This window comes from Artemia sp. Qi Xiang Cuo, chromosome 3 (assembly GCF_049724085.1).
Source record: "Artemia sp. Qi Xiang Cuo chromosome 3, ASM4972408v1, whole genome shotgun sequence".
NCBI classification, from domain to species: Eukaryota; Metazoa; Arthropoda; class Branchiopoda; order Anostraca; family Artemiidae; genus Artemia; species Artemia sp. Qi Xiang Cuo.
In genome coordinates, this window is record NC_142796.1 from 89394580 (window position 1) to 89420373 (window position 25794).

A 25794-nucleotide genomic window follows, 5' to 3' on the forward strand; every position below is an offset into this window, starting at 1 on the left:
CATGGTTGAGTACTGAGGATTTGTCTGATATTTATAATTTGCATGATCTGGATGCACTACCTTTCACAAAAAGCTAAACAATAAATATCTACTTTCTTTCCCAGAAAAAAGATTCAAAAAGTGCTCCAGTGACATACCATTCATTAATCAGCCCATAAAAGTGCTAATTAGAGAAAAATTGAATCTTTTCAGAAATGGTAAACTGGATGAAGCTAACAAAACTAAGAAAAGCAATTAAAAAAGAAATATCTGACCAATCCTACTACAAGAATAAGGTCAAAGAATTGTTTACCAATAAACCAAAAAATTGGTATTCTGAAACAAAAAAGTTGTGTGGTAGGAGTCCAGACCAGCTTGATTTCAACCTACTGGAATCCCCAAGAGTTGCTGCTAATAATCTAAACAAGTTCCTTGCCTCCATTGTCCAGAGCCTTCTGGCATTGTCTTACCAATTACATACTGAAGATCTCCCACCTGCTTTCCCCTCCATATCTCCATCTGAGATCAAAAGAAGAATTGGGAAACTATGAAAAACAAGGGTTTGCCATTAAGATATCTCTTTTCCTCTAATGCTCAAGTGCTTTCAGTGACTTCCTTTCAAAGCCCTTGTCTGTTATTTTCAATGAAATTACTGAGTCCAGCCAATATCTGCAAATTTGGAAACAAGGTTTCATAACCCTCTTGAAAAAGAAAGATGGAAAACCTGGTTTTGAAGGTGTTCGTCCTATTTCACTCACTCCTATATTCTCTAAACTATACGAAGGATTCCTTGCAGACTGGCTAAAGGAAAAAATCCTACCTCTCACTGACCTGAGACAATTTGGTAACATCAAGTCCACTTCTACTTCCCATTCCATTGTTTTTCTTATTGACTCAATTGGAAAAATTCTTGAAAACCCTAATTGCTGGCTAAATTTAATTTCTATTGACCTTTAAAAAGTATTTGACCTTGTTAACCACAATATTTTAGCTGAGAAACTTATAATTGATTTTAATATTGATTCTTTCCTGGTTAAATTGGTTGCCTCCTTTTTATCAAATAGATCACAAGTGGTCAAGTATCAGAATCATTTTTCCAGTCCCCCCCTGTATATAATGAAGTATCCTAAGATACTCTTTTAAGTCCCCTCCTGTTTTCAGTTATGATTAATAGCCTTGCAAAGGAATTTCCCGACAGATGAAAATTTGTGGATGATCAAATGGTTGTTGAAACCTGCTACATAAACTTAGTAAGCAACCCTATGAGCATCCTAAATGACATTGCAGATGACACTGCAGACATAGACATGAGAGTTAACCCCTCTAAATCCATGATAATGCCAATATGTTTCTTTAAAACAACACCCCTTTTCCTCAACCCTATCCCTCCAAATGTTTCTGTGTCTTCCTTTAAATTACTTGGTGTTACAATTTCCTCTAATTTAAAGTGGGATATCCACGTTAAAGATATTGTCCATAGAGCCAATGCTTCCATGCCTCTCCTTAAGCTCTTGAATAAATTTAATGTCCCCCCATCCCATTCCTTAAAGTTCTATACATCCTTTGTCTGCCCTGCATCTTGAATATGCTTGTCCAGTTTGGCATCCTGGTTTATCCTATGATGTATCAGCAAAAATTGAATCCATTCAAAAAAGAGCCCTCAGAATAATTTTTAAAGAAGGTAAGGTATCATACTTGTTCCTTCTAAAAAAAGCCAAGTTGGAAGCTCTTGAGTACAGGAGAGGAACATTTTGCCACTGTTTTGCAAAAAAATGCAATAATAAACCCTCGCATGGAAAAAAATATCCCCAGAAGACACTCCCCATCCAGACACCACCTGCTGCATGCTGTTTCCGAACCTGTTCCTATCTTGTCCCCTATCTGGTTCTTGACCTCCAGGTATGAAAAAACATTTGTACTCTTCATTACGGATAAAATAAACTGCTAGTTATCCTTTTTTTTTTTTTTGGTACTGGTGACACCTAAGTTTTTTGTTTAATGTTAATCTTATTTCACTCTTTTTTACTTTTTACCTTTTTCAGTTTCTGACATTTTGCCACTTAATTTTTTTTTTGTCGACTAATGAATGGTTTTGCCATTTGGACATTGTTGTTTTTGGCATTGGTTTGCCAGTTTTTTTTTAGTTTTTGTGCTTTTTTTATGATTTTCTTTATCTTTTGGTTTTATGACTCCAAAACGCGAATTCGGTCCTTCTGGGCTTATGATAGACGTATTTTGAGATAAATATCTTATCTCTTAAGTACAACTAACTGTGTATCTTATAAGATTTATTTTGTTGATAACCAAAGTCTACAGAAACAAAATTAAACAGCTTCAATTAAAATAAAGCAGACACAGGTTAAGTATCTCTTTTTGTGTAGAATAGACCCCGAAGCCGCGCCGAAAATCGGCGGCGCGCCCCCGAAAAAAAAAACGGCGGCGCGCCGCCGAGCTTGCATCAGCGCGCTGACGCCGCCGCTGATTCGCTCGGTGGTGGTGTCACTAATACACCACCGTTTTTTTTTTCTCTTTTTTGGTTATCAATATCGACCTCTGGGCTTCAACCGTCATCCCGGCTAATCTGTTTCTTAAAAATAAATACTGTTGTCTTGGGCTTGCCATGTATATTGGTTCATAGGAAGGAGAAGAAGAAATTTTTCTTGAAACAAAAATTCTACCTTCCACTTTAAAATTCTGTTCATTTTTTTTTCTGATTTTTTGGATGAAAAGAGGTAGGTAAAAGAGCATTAGGCACTTCAGGATGTTGTCATAGGCAGCGCAATCGAGATGTCTAAGTAAAGAACAATGTTGGCACAATGTATTATTTTTATTATTTTTTTTTCCACACCAGGGCAATTCTTATCGAAAGAGTTGTCATAAAAACTTCAAAAAGGGTTCATTAGATTGGAAATTGGAATAACTAGTGCCCTTTTTAATAGTCAAAAGTGATTATAAGGCAGCTAACACCCCTTCCACGCCCACCGTTTCCCCAAGCACATCCAATAAAAATGTTAAGATAGCCATTTTGTTCAGAGTAACTGATTTCCAGAGAGAAAATATGTTTTTTGAGGAGGTTACTCCCCCACAACCCTTAGGGCAAGGGTTTTGTGGTTATCCCCTAGAGGTATATAAGAACAATGTTGGCACAATGTATTATTTATTATTTTTCCTTTAGACCAGGGCACTTCATATCGAAGAAGTTGTCGTAGAAACTTCGAAAAGGGCTCATTCAATTAGAGATTGAGTGGCTTGTGCCCTTTTTAATAGTCGAAAATGATTGGAAGGAAACTAACACCCCTTCCATGCCCACCATTTCCCGAAACACATACAATCAAAATTTTGAGATAGCCATTTTGTTTAACGTAGTTGAAAGTTCTGGAATTTAGGTCTTAGAAGATAACAGCCACCCTCACAGCCCTTAGAGTAAGGGTTGTAATTTATGCCCTGGGGGCATATACGGTGTTTATAGAAAGCGTTGTCGTAGAAACTCAAAAAGGGATCATTAGTTTGGAAATCAAAAAGCCTAGTGCCCTTTTTAATAATCAAAAGTGATTGGAAGGCTTGACATTTTTATAGTAGAGATCGATGTGGGTATAATGTATCATTTTGTTGTTGTTGTTGTTGTTTAGACCAGGGCACTTCGTATCGAAGGAGTTGTTGTAGGAACTTCGAAAAGGGCTCATTCGATTGAAAATAGAAAGGGCCGATGTCCTTTTTAATAGTCGAAAGTTATTGGAGGGCAACTAATCCCCCTCCCACACCCACCCTCCCTTTTGCTTTTATGTTTAAAAAGTAAATGTTGCCTTAGGATTAAATAAAAATGCACTGTGTTTATGCTAATTCCCAATATGGTATCTCAGCAGTATCCCAAGAATGACTGAGGATATTATATTCAAACTTTCAGGGCTTCTTCTGCTCTTAAAATTTGACCAAATCAAAATAGCGTAAGTGTATCCAAGCTATCAAAGAAAGTAAACAAATTTTTTTGTGAATGTTATCAAGTTTTCCATTTTAGGTCAACTAGAGGAGCTTTGAAACTAAATTAAACACTACTATTTGTGCCCAGATTTTTATGAGGGTCTATGTTGTTAAATTTTGCTGAAAATTGTTTTCCAGCATACAAATAGCAGGCCAAACTATAAATTCTTAAAAAAACGAAAAGATTTAAAGTATGCTTTTCTTTTTCCCTGAAAAGACTATGTCAATATAAAACGAACAGAAATTAATTAAAAAAACTGTTTCCAAAAAATAAGTTTTTTCAAAGAAAAGTAAAGAACTCCATTAAACCAAAAATGAGCAAAATTAAAGTCAAATAATCTACCAAGCATGAAACTACCACAAATCAGCATCGATAAATAAATGAAACCCAAAACGAACAGATAATTACAATAAATAACCGAGTCAAACTCAAAACAAGCAGAAATTAACATAAGTTGGGCTCAAAACCCCTATGCCTTCCCAAGTCCAGAACATAATTTTTACTTCAATGAAAAAAATAAAAATTAATGTTCGTTTTAATTTTAATATAAATATAATGATATTTATCAATAAAAATGTTAATATTGTTTGATTTTTTAAAGTTATAAAATTAAAAAAATTTATATTTTTTCAGTAAAGTGAAAATTATGTTTTGTCCTTGGGAAGGCATAGGGGTTTTGAGCCAGGCTTATGTTAATTTCCGCTCGTTTTGAGTTTGACTCAGTTATTTATTGTTATTTTTGTTCGTTTTGGGTTTCATTTATTTATCGATGCTGATTTGCAGTAGTTTCCCGCTTGGTAGATTATCTAGAGCTAGTATAGAAATATATCTGTAGAAATGAATTACATTTTTTTGCACAGTTAGCAGAGCAAACTGAAGTTGAAGTAGCCTTAAACTTTGACTTGAAACGTTATATATTGACCACTTCTTTCAGAAAAGAATTTCGGAGGGTTATTCCATGTTGATAAGAAAAGAGGGTAAAGGTGCAGTTTAGTTCCTCCTGTAGTGTAGGGCGCAGGAGCCCTATGGTGAAGGTGCAGGTTTGTTTCTCCCTTATAAACAACTTATTTCAGCAGATACAAAGAAGAAGCCCATTTGCGGCATTCTGTGGGACCCCAAGGTCCAGTACTAGTATCAGATCCCGCGAGTGGCAGTTTATGCTCGTCAAGTTCTGGCTGTACCGGCCACATGTGCCCCAGCTAAACGACTTTTTAACACAACAGGACTCATAGTGACGGCAAAAGATCAATGGCTCCAGGCAGAGTGAACAAACTGACTTTTGTTCCATCAATTGTAACTGAAGTGATGTAACCGCTGATTTAAAATTGTTGGTGTTGTTAACCCATGGTATCTGATTTGTATACAGTGTTTTTTGATGTTGTTATTTTTTTTTTTTTTCACTTCCTTTTTGTATGTATTTGATGAACAGGAGATGTTTGAACTTCAAACTTTGAAAGTTATACACACATTAGCCCAAATCATTAACAAGAAGGAAATGACTAAACACGGGATTTTATAGAAACAATGCGATGTTAAACATAAACACCAACATAGGTTTCCCTGGGTCTAGTGGCTAAAAATGAGAATTCTACTTGGTCTGATGGACGGTGAACATAAACACTTTCCGCACGGCCCAAAAAATTCCTGTTTTATCATATTGTTCTTGTATGTTTTAGCTAACCATTTAAAAATCCTTACTAAAATCGAGGTTGAACGTGCTTGGTGATGTGGATTTTTTATTATTATTTTTGATCAGAAAAATGGGTGCGCGGGGGCGCGCCCCTCGGCTAAAATCGGCAGTGCGCCGCCAAAAAAATTTTGACCTGCCTGGCGGCATGCCGCCGCCGATACTGCATCACACATTCGTCGCCGTCACTTCGGCGTGGCGCGGCTTCGGGGACTAGTGTAGAAGACTATCAGAAAAATGGTGACAACCAATGTTGAACTCTTCCTTGCTTCCTTAATAGTTCAAATATAGTTTTGGAGGACATAAATTTCCATTCTGCTGATTTTTGCTTGTATGGTTGCTTATACAGAATTCCATCTGAGTATGCCCCTTCTCTAAGCATTTCTGCTCAATGACAATCTTCTTCACAGAAGCCAGTTTTAGGACAATTTACTGGCAATAAATTCAATTACCGTTTGTTTGGAAAAAAATCTACTAAAAAAATAAGAAAAAAAAATCATGGGACAACTGAGAGGCAAACCCATCTGCATAGTCTTTGTTGACAGAATTTGGAGATCTTACCCACATAGCCAAGGTCTTGTGTTAGGAGAGCATTAGTTAAGACAAATTAAGCAAGTAAAAGTTGCAGAGAAATTTGCAATTTGAGGCTAGCTACAAAATAGTTCTTGCTGTAAAATACAAGAAAAATAGAAGCACCCTTCATTAATCTATATCCTGGTTGATTTGACAGCTAAAATATTGCACTTGAGCTTAACCCTGGTTCACACAGATCTGGGTTTTTTCCTCATGCAGAATAGATGCAGCAAAATTGTTAACACAAATCTGGTCCAGTACATCCATCAAAACGCTATCTACCACTTCTAAGCACTTAAATGGGTGAGTTGAAATATTTCAATGCATGCATCAAGCTGTTGCAATGCAAAAATGGGCATTAGACAATGGAAGGAAATTGGCAAGTTGCACTAAAGTGCACATTTTTGCATGAAATTGCATCTCTTTGAACTTCGAGTAAGACTATCTTGCAGTGTTGCCTAAGATTAGAAAGCACACTTATAGAAGGAGAAGACTTTCAGTTCTGGGGCCTCCAGACTATCTACTCTTGAATCCAGTTTGTTTGGTTTAGGCTACCTTGGCTGTAGTGCTTTTGTTAAAACTGCATACTGCTGATTTTTGTCAGACTGATGGACTGGGAATGGCGTGTTTTCTGTTTTCTCTTCATGTTGTTGGCTAAGAAATTATTCTGAGGAAAAGTTGCTTGCCAACTAGATGGCTAACAAAAGTGTCTATAGGGTAAGTTTGTTTCTAGCTAATTGAAAAAAGAAAGTAGGGCTGGGAAGAAGTTGCTAATCAAATAGTTGGAAAATAAATTTTTTTCTGGGGCAATGTTTGTTTCCAGCTAGTTGGCAAAATTAAGTGTTGCTGTGGAAAAGTTATTAGTCAACTAGCTGGAAAAATAAATTTTTGTTGGGGAGAAGTTAATAGTCAACTAGTTGGAAAATGAATTGTTTTCAGGGGAAATGTTTGTTTCCAGCTATTTGGCAAAATTAAGTGTTGCTGCAGAGAAGTTATTAGTCAACTAGTTGGAAAATAAAAGTTTTTCTGGGGCAATGTTTCTTGTCAACTAGTTGGCAAATATAGATTTCTCCTATAGGGATGGACCAAATTTTCGAACTAGCTGACAAAAATGTTTTAAATTATAAGGAGATAGTCAAAGAGTGCATATCCAATAATTATTAGGTCAAAATGGCATCACCTCTATTTCTCCTGTATAAAAGAGTTGAAAGTTTCAGCTTTGCTAGTCTGGGAGGGTAGGAAAGTTCCTGCAATATAGATATTTAAAACCCAAGCACCTGTAATAAAGAACACTATAAGCAAAGCAAGCATAAGTGCATCAAGGCAAATAAGCATAAGCACATAATAGCAAGCTAGTGCACAATCACAAGCATAAGAGCAAGGCATCATATAATGCTACATCCTCCTTCAGCTATTTCCAAAGGATGAGCACCTTTACCTCTAGGCATGGAGGCACTAGGCTTACTCCACTAACTGCCAATGACTTGGCAAATTATCACTCTCTACAGGACACAACAGAACAGTACACAGGAAGGTGCAAGGCTCACTCCCATCAGCTGCCAATGAGTTTTGGCAGAACTGCACTATACACAAATGCCTCATTGTCACTTGGTTATTCCTTATAGGTTTAGTCTCTCTGGTGGCTTCACCACTCTGCCAGATCTTGTAGCCTGAGCAGCTGTGGCTTGTGCTAGATGGTTCACTTGCCAGCAGGCAGGGCTCAGCTATGGCTATACCAAGCTTGGTGGTAGTTGTTGGGAACCTGCAATGATCTGTGCAGACTCATGCTTGTGGTAGTGTCAGGGCAATCTGTAACCCGACTTGGGTATCATGACCTTGATACAGCCCTGGGGGGCATGGAATGTGAGGCTGCTTTGATTAAGTGTCTTTGGTTCCAGTGAAGAATTGAACCATCTTTAGATGACAAGTAGTATATCTGGTTGCCTCCAAATCTGGCATCCAAATCTCCAAGTATTGCAAGAAAATTGGGTTGCCTCATCTGAGTTTGGGATGTTTTCTAGCATGCCAGTCATGATAAGATTTCTGCCTGTGTTGAGCCATCTCTTTGTTTGCCAAAAATTCAGAAGTCTGTACCACTTTCCTTTCGAAGTGCTTTTCTATGCATTGCAGTTTTGAGTAGAGCTGGCAGCTTATGAGCAATTGTGAGGGGGGGGGCAGCTAAACTTTCAACCAGGGTGTTATGGTTTTCAAGAATTCCAAGGTATGTGTCTGATCCATTTTCACTTGCCTTGGTCATGATGCTCTTGCAAGCCTGGATAGTCTTTTCCACTAATACATTTGATTGGGGGTATATTGGACTCAAAGTTTTTAAGTCAAATCCCCAGTCTCTGGCAAACCTCTTGAATTCTTAGGGCACAAATTGGTTACCATTATTGAACATCAGGACCTGGGGTATGCCATAATGGGCAAAACGTTACAAATGGCAAAAAAGTTACAAATGGCAACTGAAAATAACATATAATAAACACTGAATTTAATCCTCAGCATAAGACTTCCAGAACACACAAAGATTACGTTCTCGATTCGAATTCTAATCACTTTAGCAAGAAGTAAACAGATTAGGCCTTGGAACCCTTTACGATGAACCTTTGGATTGAAACCAATTGCACAAAGTCCAAAGCACTTTCTTGCTTATCTTGTTTTAATGTAGATTCTGACCTTTCAACTGATATAGGCTCTGAAACACTGCGTGATGGCAAAATGAAAGCATAACAAGTTGGCTGTTGATAAGACCTTACCCATTTTGCTATTGAAATCTTTGGATGAGACTTTATATCCAATTGCACAGGGTTTAAAGCACTTTCTTGCTTAGCTTGTTTTAATGTAGACTCGGACCTTTCAACTGATATAGGCTCTTAAACACTGATGGCAAAATGAAAGCAGTGGGGTTAAAGTCATCCTCAATTGAGTTCCTAATGTCTGAATGATGACTTGGAGCTGACCGTGTTTCAATTTTGTAACTTGATGCTATGGACCTCACATTTGCAGGTCTAGCTGAACAGCCTTGTTGCTTGATCACGTTATCTTCAACAGTTATGCACGGTTACTGACCAAAAGCCTTGTTATATGATATTTAGACTATTTGAATAGAATGGCTATCTCAGAATTTCTCTTAGACGCATTTTGGGACAATATGACGTCTGTGTAGGGGGGAAAGGGTAGCTGCCCTCTGATCACTTTGACTCTTAAAAAGAGCACTAGAGCGTCTGATTAACAATCCAATGAGCCCCCCTTGAAGTTTATGTGACCACACTTTCTATAAAAACCCTATATGTCCCCAGGGCATAACTTACAACCCTTGCCCTGAGGGCTGGGGTGATTTGTTATCCTATAAGACATAATTTCCAGACCTTTGTATAGGCTTAACAAAATGGCTGTATCAAAATTTTGATTGGAAGTGTTATCAAAATGGTGATCGGATATTTTTGGGGAAATGTTGGGCGTGGGGGGGAGATTCTCCTTCTGATTACTTTTGACTATTAAAAAGGGCAATAGCCCACTCAATTTCCAATCGAAAGAACTCTTTGTAGTTTTTACGACAACACTTTCTATATGACATTATATGCCCCCAGGGCACAACTTACAACCTTAGTCCCGAGGGCTATTGGGGGGTTGTTATACTCAAAAACATACTTTCTGGACCCCTCAAGTATGTCCAACAAAATTGCTATGTCAAAATGTTGATTGGAAGTGTTTGGGGAAATGATGGGTATGGGATGGGGCATTCACCCTCTGATTGCTTTTGACTATTAATAAGGGCGCTAGTCTCTCAATTCCCAAGTGAATGAGTCCTTTTTGAAGTTTCTATGACAACGCTGGCAAAGACCTAATTTCCAGAACTTTCAACTACATTGTACAAAATGTCTATCTCAAAATTTTGATTGGATGTGTTTGGAGAAATGGTGGGCAGGAAAGGGGCGTTAGTTGCCCTTTAATAACTTTCGACTATTAAATAGGGCACTGCGCTTTCAATTTCCAATCGAATGAGCCCTTTTTGAAGTTTCTACAACAACGCTTTCTATAAAACCTTATATGCCCCCAGGGCATAACTTACAGCCCTTGCACTGAGGGCTGCGGGGGAGTGTCATCCTCAAAGACATCGGACTTTTCAACTACGTTGAACAAAATGGCTATCTCAAATTTTTTGTTGGATATTTTTGGGGAAATGGTGGGTGTGGGAGGGGTGTTAGTTTTCCTCCAATCACTTTTGACTTTAGCCTAGCCACTTTTGACTAGCCCTTCGAAGTTTCGAATTTTCGATGACAACTCTCTCTGTAAAAAACCTTATATGTCCCCAGGGCCATAACTTACAGCCCTTGCCCTGAGGGGTGTGTGTGGGGGGATATCGTCCTCAAAGACATAATATCCAAAACTTTTAACTACGTTAAAAAAAATAGCTACTCAAAATTTTGATTGGATGTGCTTTGGGAAATAGTGGACGTAAGAGGGGGTTTAGTTGCCCTCCAATTAGTTTCGAAAATCCTATTAAAAAGGGCACTAGCCCCTCCAATTGAATGAGCCTTTTTTGAACTTTCTATGACAACATTTTCTATGAAAAACCTGATATGCCCCCAGGGCATACTTTACAACCATTGTCTTGAAATCGGAGGGGGGGGGGGGTTGTCATCCTCAAAAACCTAATTTCCTGAACTTTTATCTACGTTGAACAAAATGGCTATCTCAAAATTTTGATTGGATGTGTTTGGGGAAATGGTGGGTGTGAGAGGGAGGTTAGTTGCCCTCCAATCACTTTCGACTATTAAAAAGGGTGACCGGCGTTTACCCCCTGGTGATTACCCCCGCGGAAAATACACCCCCGCGGAAAATATCCCCCCCCCCCCCCCGTAAATACCCCGCCACTCTCTTGAGTGAGTGGTGCATAATATACAAGTACCAAAATTCCTTCCCCCTACGGAATTAAAACTCAAACAAAATTCTCAAATTTTGAAAGCGTTATTTTCCACGGGGGGGGGGGGTATTTTCCGGAGGAGTATTTTCCAGGGGGGGGGGGTAAACGCTAGAACTATTTAAAACGGCACTAGCCCTGTCGACTCCCAATCAAAGGAGCACATTTTGAAGGCTCTACAAAAACGCTTTCTATAAAAACCTTATATGCCCCCAGGGCATAACTTACAACCCTTGCCCTGAGGTGTTTGGGGGGTTTGTCATCCTCAAAATCATAATTTCCAGAACTTTCAACTACGTTGAAGATAATGTCTCTCTCAAAATTTGGATTGGATATGTTTGGGGAAAAGGTGGGCGTGAGAGGGGGGTTAGTTGCCCTCCAATCACTTTCGACTATTAAAAAGGGCACTAGCCCTTTCAATTTCCAATCAAGTGAGTTATTTTTGAAGTTTCTACAACAATACTTTCTATAAAAACCTTATATGCCCCCAGGGTATAACTTACAACCCTTGCCCTGAGGTCCCTGAGGGGGGTTATCATCCTAAAAGATATAATATCCAGAGCTTTTAACTATGTTGAACATAATAAATATCTCATGATTTTGTATTACATGTATTTGGGGAAATGGTGAGATTGAGAGGGGGGTTATTTGCCCTCCAATCACATTCTTCTATTTAAAAGGGCACAAGCCTTTTTAATTTCAAATCGAATGAGTCCTTTTTGAAGTCTTTACGAAAACACTATATAAAACCTTATATGCCCCCAGGGCATAACTTACAACCCTTGCTCTGAGGGGTTTGGGGTGGTTGTCATCCTCAAAATCATAATTTCCAGAACTTTCAACTATGTTGAAGATAATATCTATCTCAAAATTTTAATTGGATGTGTTTAGGGGTATGGTGGGCGTGAGAGGGGGGTTAGTTGCTCCCCAATCACTTTTGACTATTAAAAAAGGCACTAGCCCTTTCAATTTCCAATCAAATGAGTTGTTTGTGAAGTTTCTACAACAACACTTTCTATAAACACCTTATATACCCCCAGGGTATAACTTAAAACCCTTGCCCTGAGGGTTATGAGGGGGTTATCATCCTAAAAGATTTAATTTCCAGAACTTTTAACTACATTGAACAAAATGAATGCCTCAAAATTTTGATTGCATGTGTTTGGGGAAATGGTGGTCGTGAGAGGGGGGGGTTAGTTGCCCTCCAATTACTTTCAACTATTAAAAAGAGCACTAGCCCTTTCAATTTCAATTGAGTGAGCCCTTTTTGAAGTTTTACTACAACGCTTTCTATAAAAAACTTATATGCCCCCAGGGCTTAACTTACAAGTAGAAGGAGTTTCATCCTCAAAGACATAATTTCCGGACCTTTCAACTACGTTTTGATTGGATGTGTTTGGGAAAATGGTGAGTGTGAGAGGGAGTTAGTTCCCCTCCAATCACTTTTGACTATTAAAAAGGCCACTATCCCTTTGAATTTCTAATCGAATGAGCTCTTTTTGAAGTTTCTACAAAAACACTATTTATAAAAACTTAGGTGCCCCCAGGGCATAACTTACAACCCTTGCCCTTGAGGGGTTTGGGGTGGTTGTCATCCTCAAAGACCTAATTTCCAGAACTTTCAACTACGTTAAACAAAATGGCTATCTCAATATTTTGATTGCATGTGTTTGGGGAAATAGTGGGCGTGAGAGGGGGATTAGTTGCCCTCCAATCACTTTCGACTATTAAAAAGGGCACTAGCCATTTCAATTTCCAATCAAATGAGCTCTTTTTGAAGTTTCTATGACTACGCTTTCTATAAAATCCTTATATGCCCCCAGGGCGCAACTTACAACCCTTGCCCTGAGGGCTGTGGGGGGCTGTCATTCTCAAAAACCTAGTTTCCAGAACTTTCAACTACATTGAATTAAAAGGCTGTCTCAAAATTTTGATTGGATGGGTGTGGGGAAAAGTTGAGTGTGAGAGGGGGGTTAGTTGCCCTCCAATCAATTTCGACTGAGGACACCTTGAGGACACTTTCGACACCTTGCCCTGAGGGCTGTGGGGGGAGTATCCTCCTCAGAAACATAATTTATGTCTGGAAATCAATTATGATGAACAAAATGGCTATCTAAAAAATTTTGATTGGATGTGTTTGGAGAAAAGGTGGGCGTGAGAGGGGGGTTAGTTGCCGTCCAATTACTTTTGACTATTAAAAAGTGCACTAGCCCTTTGAATTTCTATTTGAGTGATCCCTTTTTGAAGTTCCTACGACAAAGCTTTCCATAAAAACCTAATATGCCCACAGGACATAACTTACAACCCTTGCTCTGAGGGTTGTGGGGGGTGTATCCTCCTCAAATCCATAATTTCTATCTGGAAATCAACTACGACGAAGAAAATGGCTATCTCAAAATTTTGATTGGATGTGTTTGGGGAAATGGTGGGCTTGGAAGGGGTGTTAGTTGCCTTCCAATCACTTTTGACTATTTAAAAGGGCACCAGCCATTCCAATTTCCAATCGAATGAGCCCTTTCGAAGTTTCTATGACAACTCCTTCGATACAAAGTGCCCTGGCCAAAACAAGAAAATAAATAATACATTTTGCCAACATTGTTCTTTACTTAGGCAGCACTATTGCGCTGTCTATGATAAGAAATGCAAAGCATAGACCACTGGGATTGTTTTGCAAGAGCAAGGGATAATCTGTGGCAACTAACTAGGCACTTCATAGCTGACTATGAAGACAACTTGGCATTGAACATCAAAAACAACCCAAAGAGGTTCTTGAGATACATATCTGCTAAAGTTCACTGATTATTCACTGATAATCTGAGGCAACTAACTAGGCACTTCATAGCTGACTATGAAGACAACTTGGCATTGAACATAAAAAACAACCCAAAGAGGTTCTGGAGATACATATCTGCTAAAGTTCACTGATTATTTATTCACTGATTATTTATTCACTGATTATTCACTGATAATCTGAGCCAACTAACTAGGCACTTCATAGCTGACTATGAAGACAACTTGGCATTGAACATCAAAAACAACCCAAAGAGGTTCTGGAGATACGTATCTGCTAAAGAGAAGAGTAGACAAACTATTCCATTCCTGCTCAACCCTGAAGGAAAAAAGCTGGAATATCCAGAGAGCTGGAAGATTCAGTATATTTTTTGATTCACTGATTATTCAGTTAACTAAGAAATAGACATACCTTTAGAATTAGAATTTCATCTTGAATCCAAATATAACATTCATTTGTGTCACAAATTTGATATACCCCCTCCCCCCCCAATGGCCAAATATAGGTTATACTATGAATTGTGTATATACAATAAGGTTTTCATCAGTTTGATAAACCATTAAATCAATTTGAAGAAAAGAGTGACATAAAAAATTCATTGCATATATGTATACAATTCAGGGTATATATTTGACCTTTGGGATGGGGAGGGGGTAAAGTAAATTTGCAACAGAAATAAAAGTTGTATTTTGGTTCAGAATGAAATCCCGATTCTAAAGGTATGTCTATTTCTTAGCTCTATTTCAATAATCATTAAAAAAAAAAAAAAATTAAAAAAAAAAAAAAAAATCACCCAATTTTCTCTGAAAATTATTCTATACCATCATGTTTTGTACTTATTGGTAATAGTCTAGGCATAGAAGAGTAGCTCTTGTGAAGGAAGCATTATAACAAAAAAGGAGTAGTACTATTCAATTCTCTAATTGAAGATATTTTCAAATATGACATTTGCAACTCTGAGAATACCCCCCCCCCCTGATGGTCCTGCATATAGCTCTATGCTATGTCAAAATTAAAAGAAACACTATAGATGAATTTTTTACTTTATGAAATGCAGTTGGTTTATTTTTTTGTCCAATTTTCATGTTTCCTTATCCATGTTTTTAAACTATTTCTAAATAATATTTATATCCAACTGATCCAATTTTTTTTATAGGATAATGCTGTTATCAAGTTAATAATACAAATACAAAGTAAGTTATATGATGTATCAAGCAATGAAAAGCAAGAGAAATATATTGTTAAGGGCTATATCTGGAACCAATAAGAGAGGGAGGGTGCACTTTCAAAGTAGCAAATATTATGTTTGGAAAAATGGGGCATCAAAGGGTACTGCCTTTTTTTTATCATGGTGTTTCCTTCAGAAGAGCAGGTGTCCAAGACTGTTACCTGCAGCTGCCAACAGTTGGCTCACAGTGTCAAATAAAACCAATTTGATATAAACCAATAAACACTAGTTCACCCAAATTCTATAAATATAGGGAGATATTACAGGTCAGTCTATTTGGATCAATTTTGCAGATATATCTTGCGTAAATTATGCAGCAATAATTTTTTTTGTTGTAAGTTCCAACTTCTATCTTTGCTTCCATCAGAAGAAAATTGTTTTTTTTTTAAGTTAATTTTTGTTTGTACATAATAAACCTCACAAAAAGATCTTTGTCTAAATTAGGTGAGACACTGAAGAAGTTGACAAGAGTTTTTTGTTAAAATAGGGCATTAAGAATAGGTTTTACTTCATACCTCTCTTAAACTTTTCCACCCAAAAATGTGCAAAAGCGCCGCCTGAGTAAAGAACAATCAATCAATCAATTTATTTGCTGCGCCATAATAGTATAAAAATAGAAGTGACATTGTCAACATTACAACATCGAATTAAAGCACTAAAAGCAATTAACTATGCACAATTATTAAATGATTTGACAAAATATGGTACAAATGAAGATAAGTAGCGCGGACTTGAATTCGGTGGTGGTTGTTTCAGGACATCTTTAACAGCAGCTTTGCTCCTTGTCGCAGTACCGTCAATTCTTGGCTCTAAGAAATCCGGTAAGATACTTCTATGCCGTTGTGAAAGAAGGCATGGGCGGCCGAACCTCATGACTGCTTCGTGTCTGCGTCGGAAAAGAGTTTTGAGACCGAACCTTTGGTTTGGAGACTCTCCGCGTATGAACCGTTGGCTTGGCGGAGGATGATGCGGCAAGACCGTTTCTGCATCTTCTCTATTTTGCTTGTTCTGTTGTTTTGTTAAGCACCAATGCCAGACTTGACAACCGTATTCCAGAGCGGATGAGACTTATGTTTTTAGGATGTTTTTAAAGGCCAGGGTGGTAAAACCAAAGCGTTTCAGGTTCGCAAACGATCTTAGTTGTCCTGCTACTTTGCTTACAATCTTGTTAACTTGGGAATCCCACTTCCGGTTTTTGTCAATAATAATTCCAAGAATTTTGGAGTCCACTGATTTGAGCTCAACTTCTGTTTCAATGTTGCCTATGTGTTTCTTGAGGAAGTTCATTCTCATGACAACACTTTTCCTTGCTGATTTCCATCCTAGCCTCCTTAGCCTCCATTGTCAGTTCATCAAAGGCTAGCTTAAGCTCGTCTTTGGCTGTGGCTAATTGACGCAAGAGAGGCAAGGAGAGGTCATCAGAAAGCTTGGGCTTGTTTGGCTTTTTCTTTAGTAGATCATTGACTGCTTTAACGAAAGCATTCAGGCCAAGGTTTTTACCCTGTGGGCACTACAGGCAATCCTGAGGAACTCGAAAAAGATAGCAAGGAAGAGTTGAACACACTGAAGTCTGTCACCCAGGAAGCTAGCAAATAGCCTTACAGTGAATTGTCTTGCTCCCATGTTGTTGGCTCTGCTGACAACAAGTGGGTGGTGCAGATAATCAAATGCCTTCACCATATCGGCAATCAAAAGGTCCACGAAGGAGTCTGGGCACTCTAGGTGACAAAGAATTTCATCCAGTAGGGTGACTAGATAGTGTATGGTGCTGCATTTGGGCTGGGAGCCGAACTGTCTGGGATCCTCGTATAGCCAGTTAAAGATGAATTGCTCGAAAATTTTCGAAAATACAGAGGTCCTTAGTATTGGGCGAAGGTCTTTAACTTCAGTCGCGTTAGCTACCTTTGAGATTGGCACTATAAACGTTTTTTTAAAGCAGTTGGGTAAGGTACCTTCAACTAAGCACCGCTTATAAATTGCCACAAGGGGTACACAGAGTTCCTTGGCGCAATGGACCAGTGCAGCTGGGAGGTACCTCTTTCGGACAGGCCGCCAATGTTGGTACAATGTATCATTAATTTTACTTTTTTTTCTGGTTTTAGACCAGGGTAATCTGTATGGAAGGAGTTGTCAGAGAAACTTCAAAAAGGGCTCATTCAATTAGAAATTGAGAGGAATAGGGCGTTTTTTAATAGTCAAAAGTGTTTAAGGGGCAAATTGCCCCCTCCCCCGTGCCCATCTTTTCCCCAAACATATCCGTTCAAAATTTTGAGATGGCTGTTTTGTTCTACGAAGTTGAAATGTTCGGAATTTATGTCTTTGAGGATGACACTTCTATGTTCATAAATTTTTAACACGTATATTATGGGGTTCGCCCCCTAGTCAATACCTTGCTCTTTAAGCTAAAGTTCGAATTTTTTTCCAATTCTTTAAAAATGACCCCTTAATCACAATCAGTTGATCAGTTGAAATCAGTTGAAAAACTTGTTTTTTTTAATTTAATTTCTGATCTTTTTCTTTAATAATGCTGGGAAATCCGGCGCCCTCGTCACAGCAATGTCCCTTACTCCATGAAAACTTTCTTCATGGAACGATCCTCCCATATAACCCCCGATCCACCCCCCCCCACCTACCAGAAAAAGTCCCCCCTGAAAACGTCTGTATACTTCCCAATAACCAATACTATATGTCAACATTGAGTAAAGTTCATAACTTTCAGCCCTCCCCCCGGGGACTTCGAGGGATTAAGTCATCCTAAAAGACATTTTTATCATATTTTCGACTATGCTGAACAAAATGGCTATCTCAAAATTTTGATTGGGTGACTTTTGGGAAAAAATGAGTGTGGAAGGGGGCCTAGTTGCCCTTAAATTTTTTGGTCACTCAAAAAAGGCACTAGAACTTTTAATTTCCGTTCCAATGAGCCCTCCCACGATATTCTAGGACCACAGGGTCGATACGATCACCCCTGGGTAAAAAAAACAACAAACAAACAAATAAACACGCATCCGTGATCTTTCTTTTGGCAAAAAATACAAAATTCCACATTTATGTTTATAGGTGCTTGAAAACTCTACAGTAGGGTTCTCTGATACGTTGAATATGATGGTGTGATTTTCATTAAGGTTCTATAACTTTTAGGGGGTCTTTCCTCCTTTTTCTAAAATCAGCCAAATTTTCTCAGGCGCGTAACTTGATGAAGCTTATATATTTGAAATCAGCATTGAAATTTGATTCTTTTGATGTATCTATTGGTATAAAAATTCCGTTCTATAGAGTTTCGATTACCATTGAGCCGGGTCGCTCCTTACTTACAGTTCGTTACCACGAACTGTTTGATGATACTAGTACGATTAAGGCTGCGCATATGAAAGTGAAAATTTGACAGAATTTTTATAGTGAAAACTCACTATGTGCATGCAGATTGTCAAAAGGGCGTGTCTCAAGAATGGATTTTGGTATTAAGTTGGGGCTTTCAGAGAATACTTAAGGGAGAAGATCAATTGACAAAAAGGTGATATATGCAAGTCATTACTAACACTATTACCACTGCTACTTTTACTAATACTACTGCTGCTACTAAACTACTCCAACTACTACTTCAATTGCAATGACTAGTAAGGCTTAGAGTATTAAGGTGAAAAATTCATAAAAGGGGGCCAAAAGGGCAAATCAGCAATATTTTTGGAATGGGTTACAGTGTCAAGGTGAAATTCCAGGGCATCATGAAAGGGATGTTTGACTGACCAAAAGGCAAGATGTACATGCTGCTACTGCTGTTATTACTGCTGCTACAGCTTTTACTACTACTATTAATTAATACAATACTAACACTGCAACTACTTTTCCTGCTACCCCCGCGACTACTGTGATGCTAGTACTATTAAGGCCAAGTTTACAAAGGTAAAATTTGAGAGAATATTGATGATAAATTTGAACTAACAAAAGACACAATGTGCATTTAGACTGTAAAAATAGTGTATTTTAAGAGTCGATTTGTGTATTAAGTTGGAAGTCTCAGAGAATGCGTAAGGGGGAATATCGATTGACTGAAAGGCAATATGTCCACAGCACTACTTATACTACTACCACTGCTGTATTTACTAGTTCTACTACTACGATTATTATTGCTCCAACTGCTACTTCTATTGTAACTAGTTGTAAGGCTAAGATCATTGAGATGAAAATTTCAAGAAGTATATGAATATACAGGTTATCGAAAGGACATATTGACAATTTCCTAGCAATGGCTAATTGTGTTAAGTTAAGTACTTATACTACTGCTGTGACTACTAGTATAACTATGCCTAAGATTTGAGGGTGAAACTTTCAGAGAATTTTTTGGAGGTAGGTAAACTAAATCACAACACGTCATCTCTGCAGTTTGTCACAAGGGCATAAGGGCAATGGAACGAAATAAGAAGAAAAAACCTTGTTTAAACAAATTGATACATACACAAAAAGAAGAGAAAATTCTCGAACACTGGAAAAGAAAGTAATGAAAGAGACCCACATCTGGTTAACTAGCCTATAGTTATTTCTTTTAAAGATGCCTAGTATGATAATTAAAGCAGAAAAAAAAGCAGGGTGACTGCTATATACTATTTTGCGTATTCAAGATGTTTTCTGAACTGTGATTCTTAACAGCTTCTTAGTTTTTCAGAAAGGCCAGAATATTTAGAAGAGCATGTTTTTCTTGTCCTCTTTTATATATGTCCATGATTAGTGTTCAAGATACGAAACCGAAATTTTGAGTGTTATCATGTTTTAGACAACCCGACAACTTGGCAGTCGTGCTCATAATTCTTCAGTATTTTTTTGAGTTTTCATTTTCTTTTTCTTCTGGTGTCTTAGTAATGAAAGACATTGACGCCTCACGCGGCATCTAGAAGTCTCCAATGGCTGGCTCGCATTTGTCGCGATCTTATACTAGCTTTTCAGCAAAGCAGAGCCAGCAGCTCTCCCATTCTCTGCCAAACTTTCGAAATCCACTAATGGTGTCAAGGTCGTTTTGACAGTTGCCCACCAATTCTTCAGATGATCACTGAGACACCTGCGTCAATCTGGAAAGGAGCAGCTAGAAGCACTTGCTTGAGGATGCGGTCATTGGGTCATCTCAGGATATGGTGAAGCCAACATAGGCTTCTCTGTTTGACAATCGTGGAGGTAGGCTTGATACAGCAGCGGCGGCGTACATCAGCATTGAGATTCTGTCGGAGAATACGGCCCTGGACTTTGCAGTCCCAACCGGCGGAGCTGATCTCCATCTCATTGCACTTCAGCCAAGAAGTGTAATGGGGGGGAGCTGGTGCCCAGCCATCCTGTGCTTTCACAAACCCTTCCTGTTTACCTTCCCCAGATTTCTCCAAGCACCCATTTAGAGCTGGGTCGACTCTGGTTGAGCTTACGAAGTCACGCCGCTTACCCCCGATCTAAACCTAATAACCAGCTACACCAGTACTCGAACCCTTGTCCTCACGGACAAAGGATACTTCATAAAGGTACACCATAACGAATACGGACAAACGATACATCATAAATCCGTGTTATTATACTATCTGGTTTCAAGAGAGCATAGACTGACTACCATATTTCTTTTTAATCCAATTTTTATTTTGTAATCAACTTGGAAATAACAGGTTTCAGAAATAACCTTCAAATTAAAATGCAACAGTGCAAGTCATCCCGGTCCTTTTCTTGCCATGATGGGCCCAAACAGCTTCACCTAGAGAAATTTTGAAAGGGTAGGCTATACTAAAACAATGAAAGCACCTGTATATGCAATTACTTCTTTTTTTTAGATCACAAGACTCCTCTCCTCCTGCGATATTAAGAGAGAGCTCATTTGAATAGAAGTTTAACGTTATAGTGCCCTTTTAAGTAATAAGAAAAATTGTGCCGGAAACAAAGTGCCAGTTTCAGACAGTTCATGGTACAAAAGAACAATTTTTCCCTTCATTGGCTTAGAAATACCAATAAGCTTTTTATATATCCTTCCAGTCTTAAATCCTATACTGGCATGTGGCGGTACATTTATCTTTGAACACGTATACAGTCTATGAAAAGTGGAATATCATTTTTCTAATGGAATGTGATTTTTTGTGAGCATTTTTCTATGGGTATTTGATGATTGAAATACCCTGATTATGTAATATCTGAACAAGTTTTTACAAATATTAATTGTAAGTTTTCTGGTGTAGTTTCGCTTTTCTTGTTCTAGGAACATACCCTGAAGTAAGATGGGATATTTCCTTATCTCTTGATTCAAGCGGTGCCAATTTAAGAAAATTTGGGGGGGGGGGCAAACACTTCAAATTAAAGGAGGGAATTTTCATGTTTTTTTTCCAATCCTTTCAACAAAAATGCCAAAAATGTATTTTACAAAATCTAGCAGTGGGGTACGGGGCAAATTGGCGCCCCTGTTTGATTTCTCCTGCAATTTGACTTATGGCACCAAACTGTGGATTGATTTGATTTTTTTTTTCTTTCAGTAGATGGAATTAGAGGATCAATTAGAGCATAATCGCAAAGTATTACTTAAAGAGGAACAAGTCGTTGCCACTGGGCATAAGATGGAAATAGATAAAATAATGTCCAATAACGTCCAAATGCAAAAGCAAAAACGTCCAGAAATTCAACGATATATTCCTCGACAAAGACTCGAAACTCCTAATGTAGAACAAAAAGTTGAAAGTACCTCAGTTGCTGTGAAAGAAAGTGAAAGGTTGAAGAATGTACCGAAAAGTGTGTCAACTGGAAAACTTGATTATAAGAAAGGGCCAAGTTGGGATTCAAGAAGTCCTAGAAATGCTGGTGATTATGCACCTAAATATCAACAGAAAGTTAATGATTATAACAGAGATAGAAAAAATGTGACACGACCCGTTTCTACTGATGCAGTAAAAATGAGAGGAGAATCCCATACCAAAGAAAAAGCTTTCAAAGATGGAGGCTCAAGACAGCATTGGCAACCCAAACGATCTTCATCCATAAAAAGCCCTGAACCAGCTATATATACCCGATCTTTAAATAGGCCTTCTAGTAGAAATAGTCGGATAAATACACCTGAGCCTCAAACGATTCTCAGTCGGCCTGGATCACGAACTGGCACACCAGATTTTAGACGAGGTCATTCAGATGATGGAAAACAATCAGCAATTGAAAGTGTTGTACAATTTATGGGACATAAAAGTCCATTGCCTAAAGTGGACTTAGAACCGTTGAAAGAGGTGAAAAATGTACACAGATATAGCTCAAGGAGAATAAGTAGACAGGAGACAAAAGAGGAAGATGAACTGTCACCTACACAAATCCTTGGAGGAGGTAGGCCTCCTTTACAACCTTCAAGGAATGGCGGGAAAATTAAGCAGGTATTTTTTTTTCATCCATATTCAATAACACCCTTGCATCACCCAATCACCAATCAGCATTGATCTTTGTATTCAGTAAAGTTAATTTATTTACGTTAATAATTATTAAAGTAATTCATTAAAGTTATTAATTACGTTAATTTAAGCCATTATATTAATTAATTACAATGACCTATTGGTTAACTGCAATTATTGTTCTCTGTTGAACATGGTTTGGACAGCAAATTAAATTCTTGTTTAAAGAAAAATGCTGTAACCCCAAAGAACCCTTAAAACTAAGAAAAAGACTTCAATTTTTGTAATAAATGAATATACCAAGGGCTTCCTGTCATAGGCAGCACAACATCCCTAAAGGTAAAGAGCAATACGGCTTCAATGTATTTTTTTTCTTCAAAATATTCTAAAGGACGATTAACTATGCCTCTGGTAATGAAATAACGTCCTAAAGTCCCTTGGGCTTTTACCAGGATAGTTAGAAATTGAATATCAAAATTAAATTTTTGTTAAATTACCAAGGACATTGGCAATGAAATCTGATTGTCAGAATTGGTTTAGTGGAAACTTATACAACTACATGTATTTTAAGAACTTTAAATTACTAATTATTAATAATTAAATTACTTTTAATTGCTAAGGACAGTGGAAATAAAATCTGATTGTCAGAATTGGTTAAGTAGAAACTTATACAACTACGTATATTTTAAGGACTTTAAATTACCAATTAAATTAATTTAAATTACCAAGGACAGTGAAAACAAAATATGATTGTTTGAGTTGGTTAAGTGGAAAATTACACGGCCATGTATATCTTAAAAATTGGGAAAAACAGGATCTCAAAAATAAGATTTTAATGAAAAGATCACCATATGCAGTCTATGGTAGTAGCAGGCGCCAAAAATAATTATGGGGGTGGAGGGGGGGGGGTTAGTAAGTAAATCTAGAAACACATGGCACCAAGAAAGTGAAGCTTTCCTTTGAAAGTGTCGTTGCCTTTAGGAATCTATTGATTGATAACGTTTGAATTTTCATGGACTAAAGCGTCGTCAAATTTAACTAATTAGTTCCGCTTGGTACTTTAATAATTTTATAATTTTATAATTAATTTATTAATTATATTAATTAATTTTAATAATTTTATAATTTTATTACACTAATTCACTCGCAGCAATATATAACCCCGCTTTCAGAATTCATAGCTAATTACAGTTAATTGAAATTAATTACAATGACTTACTGAATAAGCACAATTATAATGGTGTGTTAAACGCAGTTTCAACAGTAATATTAACTTCTTGTTAAAAAAAAAAAAATATTGCAACCCCAAAGAACCCTTAAAAGTAACAAAATTTTTTCAGACATTTATCTTTTTTGCATTTAGTTGCAATAAATTAAAATTACTTATTGAATAAACACACATTTTCTCTATTGCACGCGGCTTGGACAGCAAAGTTACGTTCTTGTAAAAAAAAATAATAAAAAAAACGTGGCAACCCCAAAGAACCCTTAAAACTAACAAAAAAGATTTGTATATTATTCTGATAAATGAATACGCCAAGAATGTCCCATCCGTAATGGAACGAATTTCAGCTTGTTAAGCTTTGAAGCAAAATAAAACAATAAAAATTAATACGTGAATATACATATATATATATATATATATATATATATATATATATATATATATATATATATATATATATATATATATATATATATATATATATATATATATATATATATATATATATATATATATAAGGATTCAATAATATAAACAATAAGGCTTTTATATTCCTGAGAACAAACTGGCAAAGCATGACCAATCGAGAAAACATAGGACAGCAAAGAATAGCGAGATAAATGACAGCCAGTGGAGGAAAATACAGATATTGCAGCAGGGACTTCCACTCACCTGTTCTCAGTGCAGGAAGTAGAACAAAAAAATATAGACAGAAATCAACTGGACAATGTTAAAGACAAACCTTGAAAAGTTAATGTAGGAGTCTTTCCGTGCTTTTCTTGCTTATTCAAAGCAGTTCGGGAAGGCTAATGGGCTTTCATAGCCATCTGATTTTTACCCATTTTGTTTGTTTTTCCGTCAAATAAATACATATTTTTTTCCTCTAATTTATTTCAGCCAAGTTATGCCTTTGTTTTATTCTTTATTAATTTTAAAATCTTGTATATTTGACTACTGCTCCAACATGGCCGAAGCACCCCCCCCCCCACCAGAGGTCTCATGTGAAAAAAATCCATCATAAAGATTGCAGGAAATTTATATTTTGATGTGTCTAATTGTTGATTTGTAATTTTATGTCAAGATAAATGTTGAAAATTGCGTGTTTGAGTAATTACTGTGACTTTAAAGACTTTTCCCCTGACAAGTTTGTGTGAAATGAATAAGCCCTTCTTCCCAAGAAATAGTAAAATTGAGATTGATATTTTAGCTCATGTATGGCATTAACATTTTTGACTTTTTATATACAAAATAGAGGGTGAAGACTCGTCCTTGAAACTTATTGCCCTTACCCCCTAGAAAAATCCTTGTGAGTTTTTCCATGAAGATTAGAATATCATAAAGTTCCACTTTCACTCTTTGTGTTTCCGTCAAATAAGCACAATTTTTATATAATAAAACACAAAAGGACAAAATATATCATTTGTCCTTCCAATTTGTTTCAGCCAAAATATGCATGTTTTCTAATCTATGTTAAATACAAAAATCATGTTAAGTATAAAAATTATGGGGAGATTTCCAGGAGGAGAATGGTCTTTGAGGGGGGAATGTTTCAAATATTTTTAAATTTAAAAATTTTTAAGTCTTTCAAATATTTTTAAATTTAAAAATGCGATCGCTATCAATAAATGGGGAAAGGGGAGAATTTTTCCTTGGAGGAGAATCTTCCATGAGGGAAATTTTACTTCAGGGGGGTTGCTGAAAGGGGGATTTTCCTTGGGGGTTTCGCAAGGGGGTATTTTGTGGGGGGATTTTCTTTGAATTTTGTTTCTTTTTAGATCGCAGCAACGCGCGACGGGTAATCTACTATCTAATAATTAGGAAAAGTCGCCACAAAATAGTCTTGGATCTGAGCATTGCCAGGGGCTATAAAAATAAAAACTCGCTGAAGAATAAGAAAATTGAACTTAGCAGAAATAAATACTTTCTTCCAAATTTTCTCTCCCCCCCTCATCTCCTCCAGAAAATAATGCGCATTGAATAATCAAATAACAAGTTCAAAAACTCACGGAAGAATAAAAAC

General features: G+C 37.2%; 1 protein-coding gene across 3 annotated transcripts in view; it reads left to right on the forward strand.

Moving 5' to 3' along the window:
* Nucleotides 1–25794, forward strand: part of LOC148954724 (uncharacterized) — a 150592-nt gene that overhangs the window by 5130 nt on the left and 119668 nt on the right. Inside the window, exons 1-2 of one of the 3 annotated variants that reach the window (XM_089086713.1) lie at nt 18560–18678; nt 21659–22534. In XM_089086713.1, the coding sequence (XP_088942839.1) occupies nt 21659–22534 (876 nt within the window). In that variant the 5' untranslated portion in view covers nt 18560–18678. Of the gene's footprint in view, nt 1–18559; nt 18679–21655; nt 22535–25794 lie in introns of those variants that run through there. The other 2 variants (XM_089086711.1, XM_089086712.1) reach the window with 2 other exon arrangements.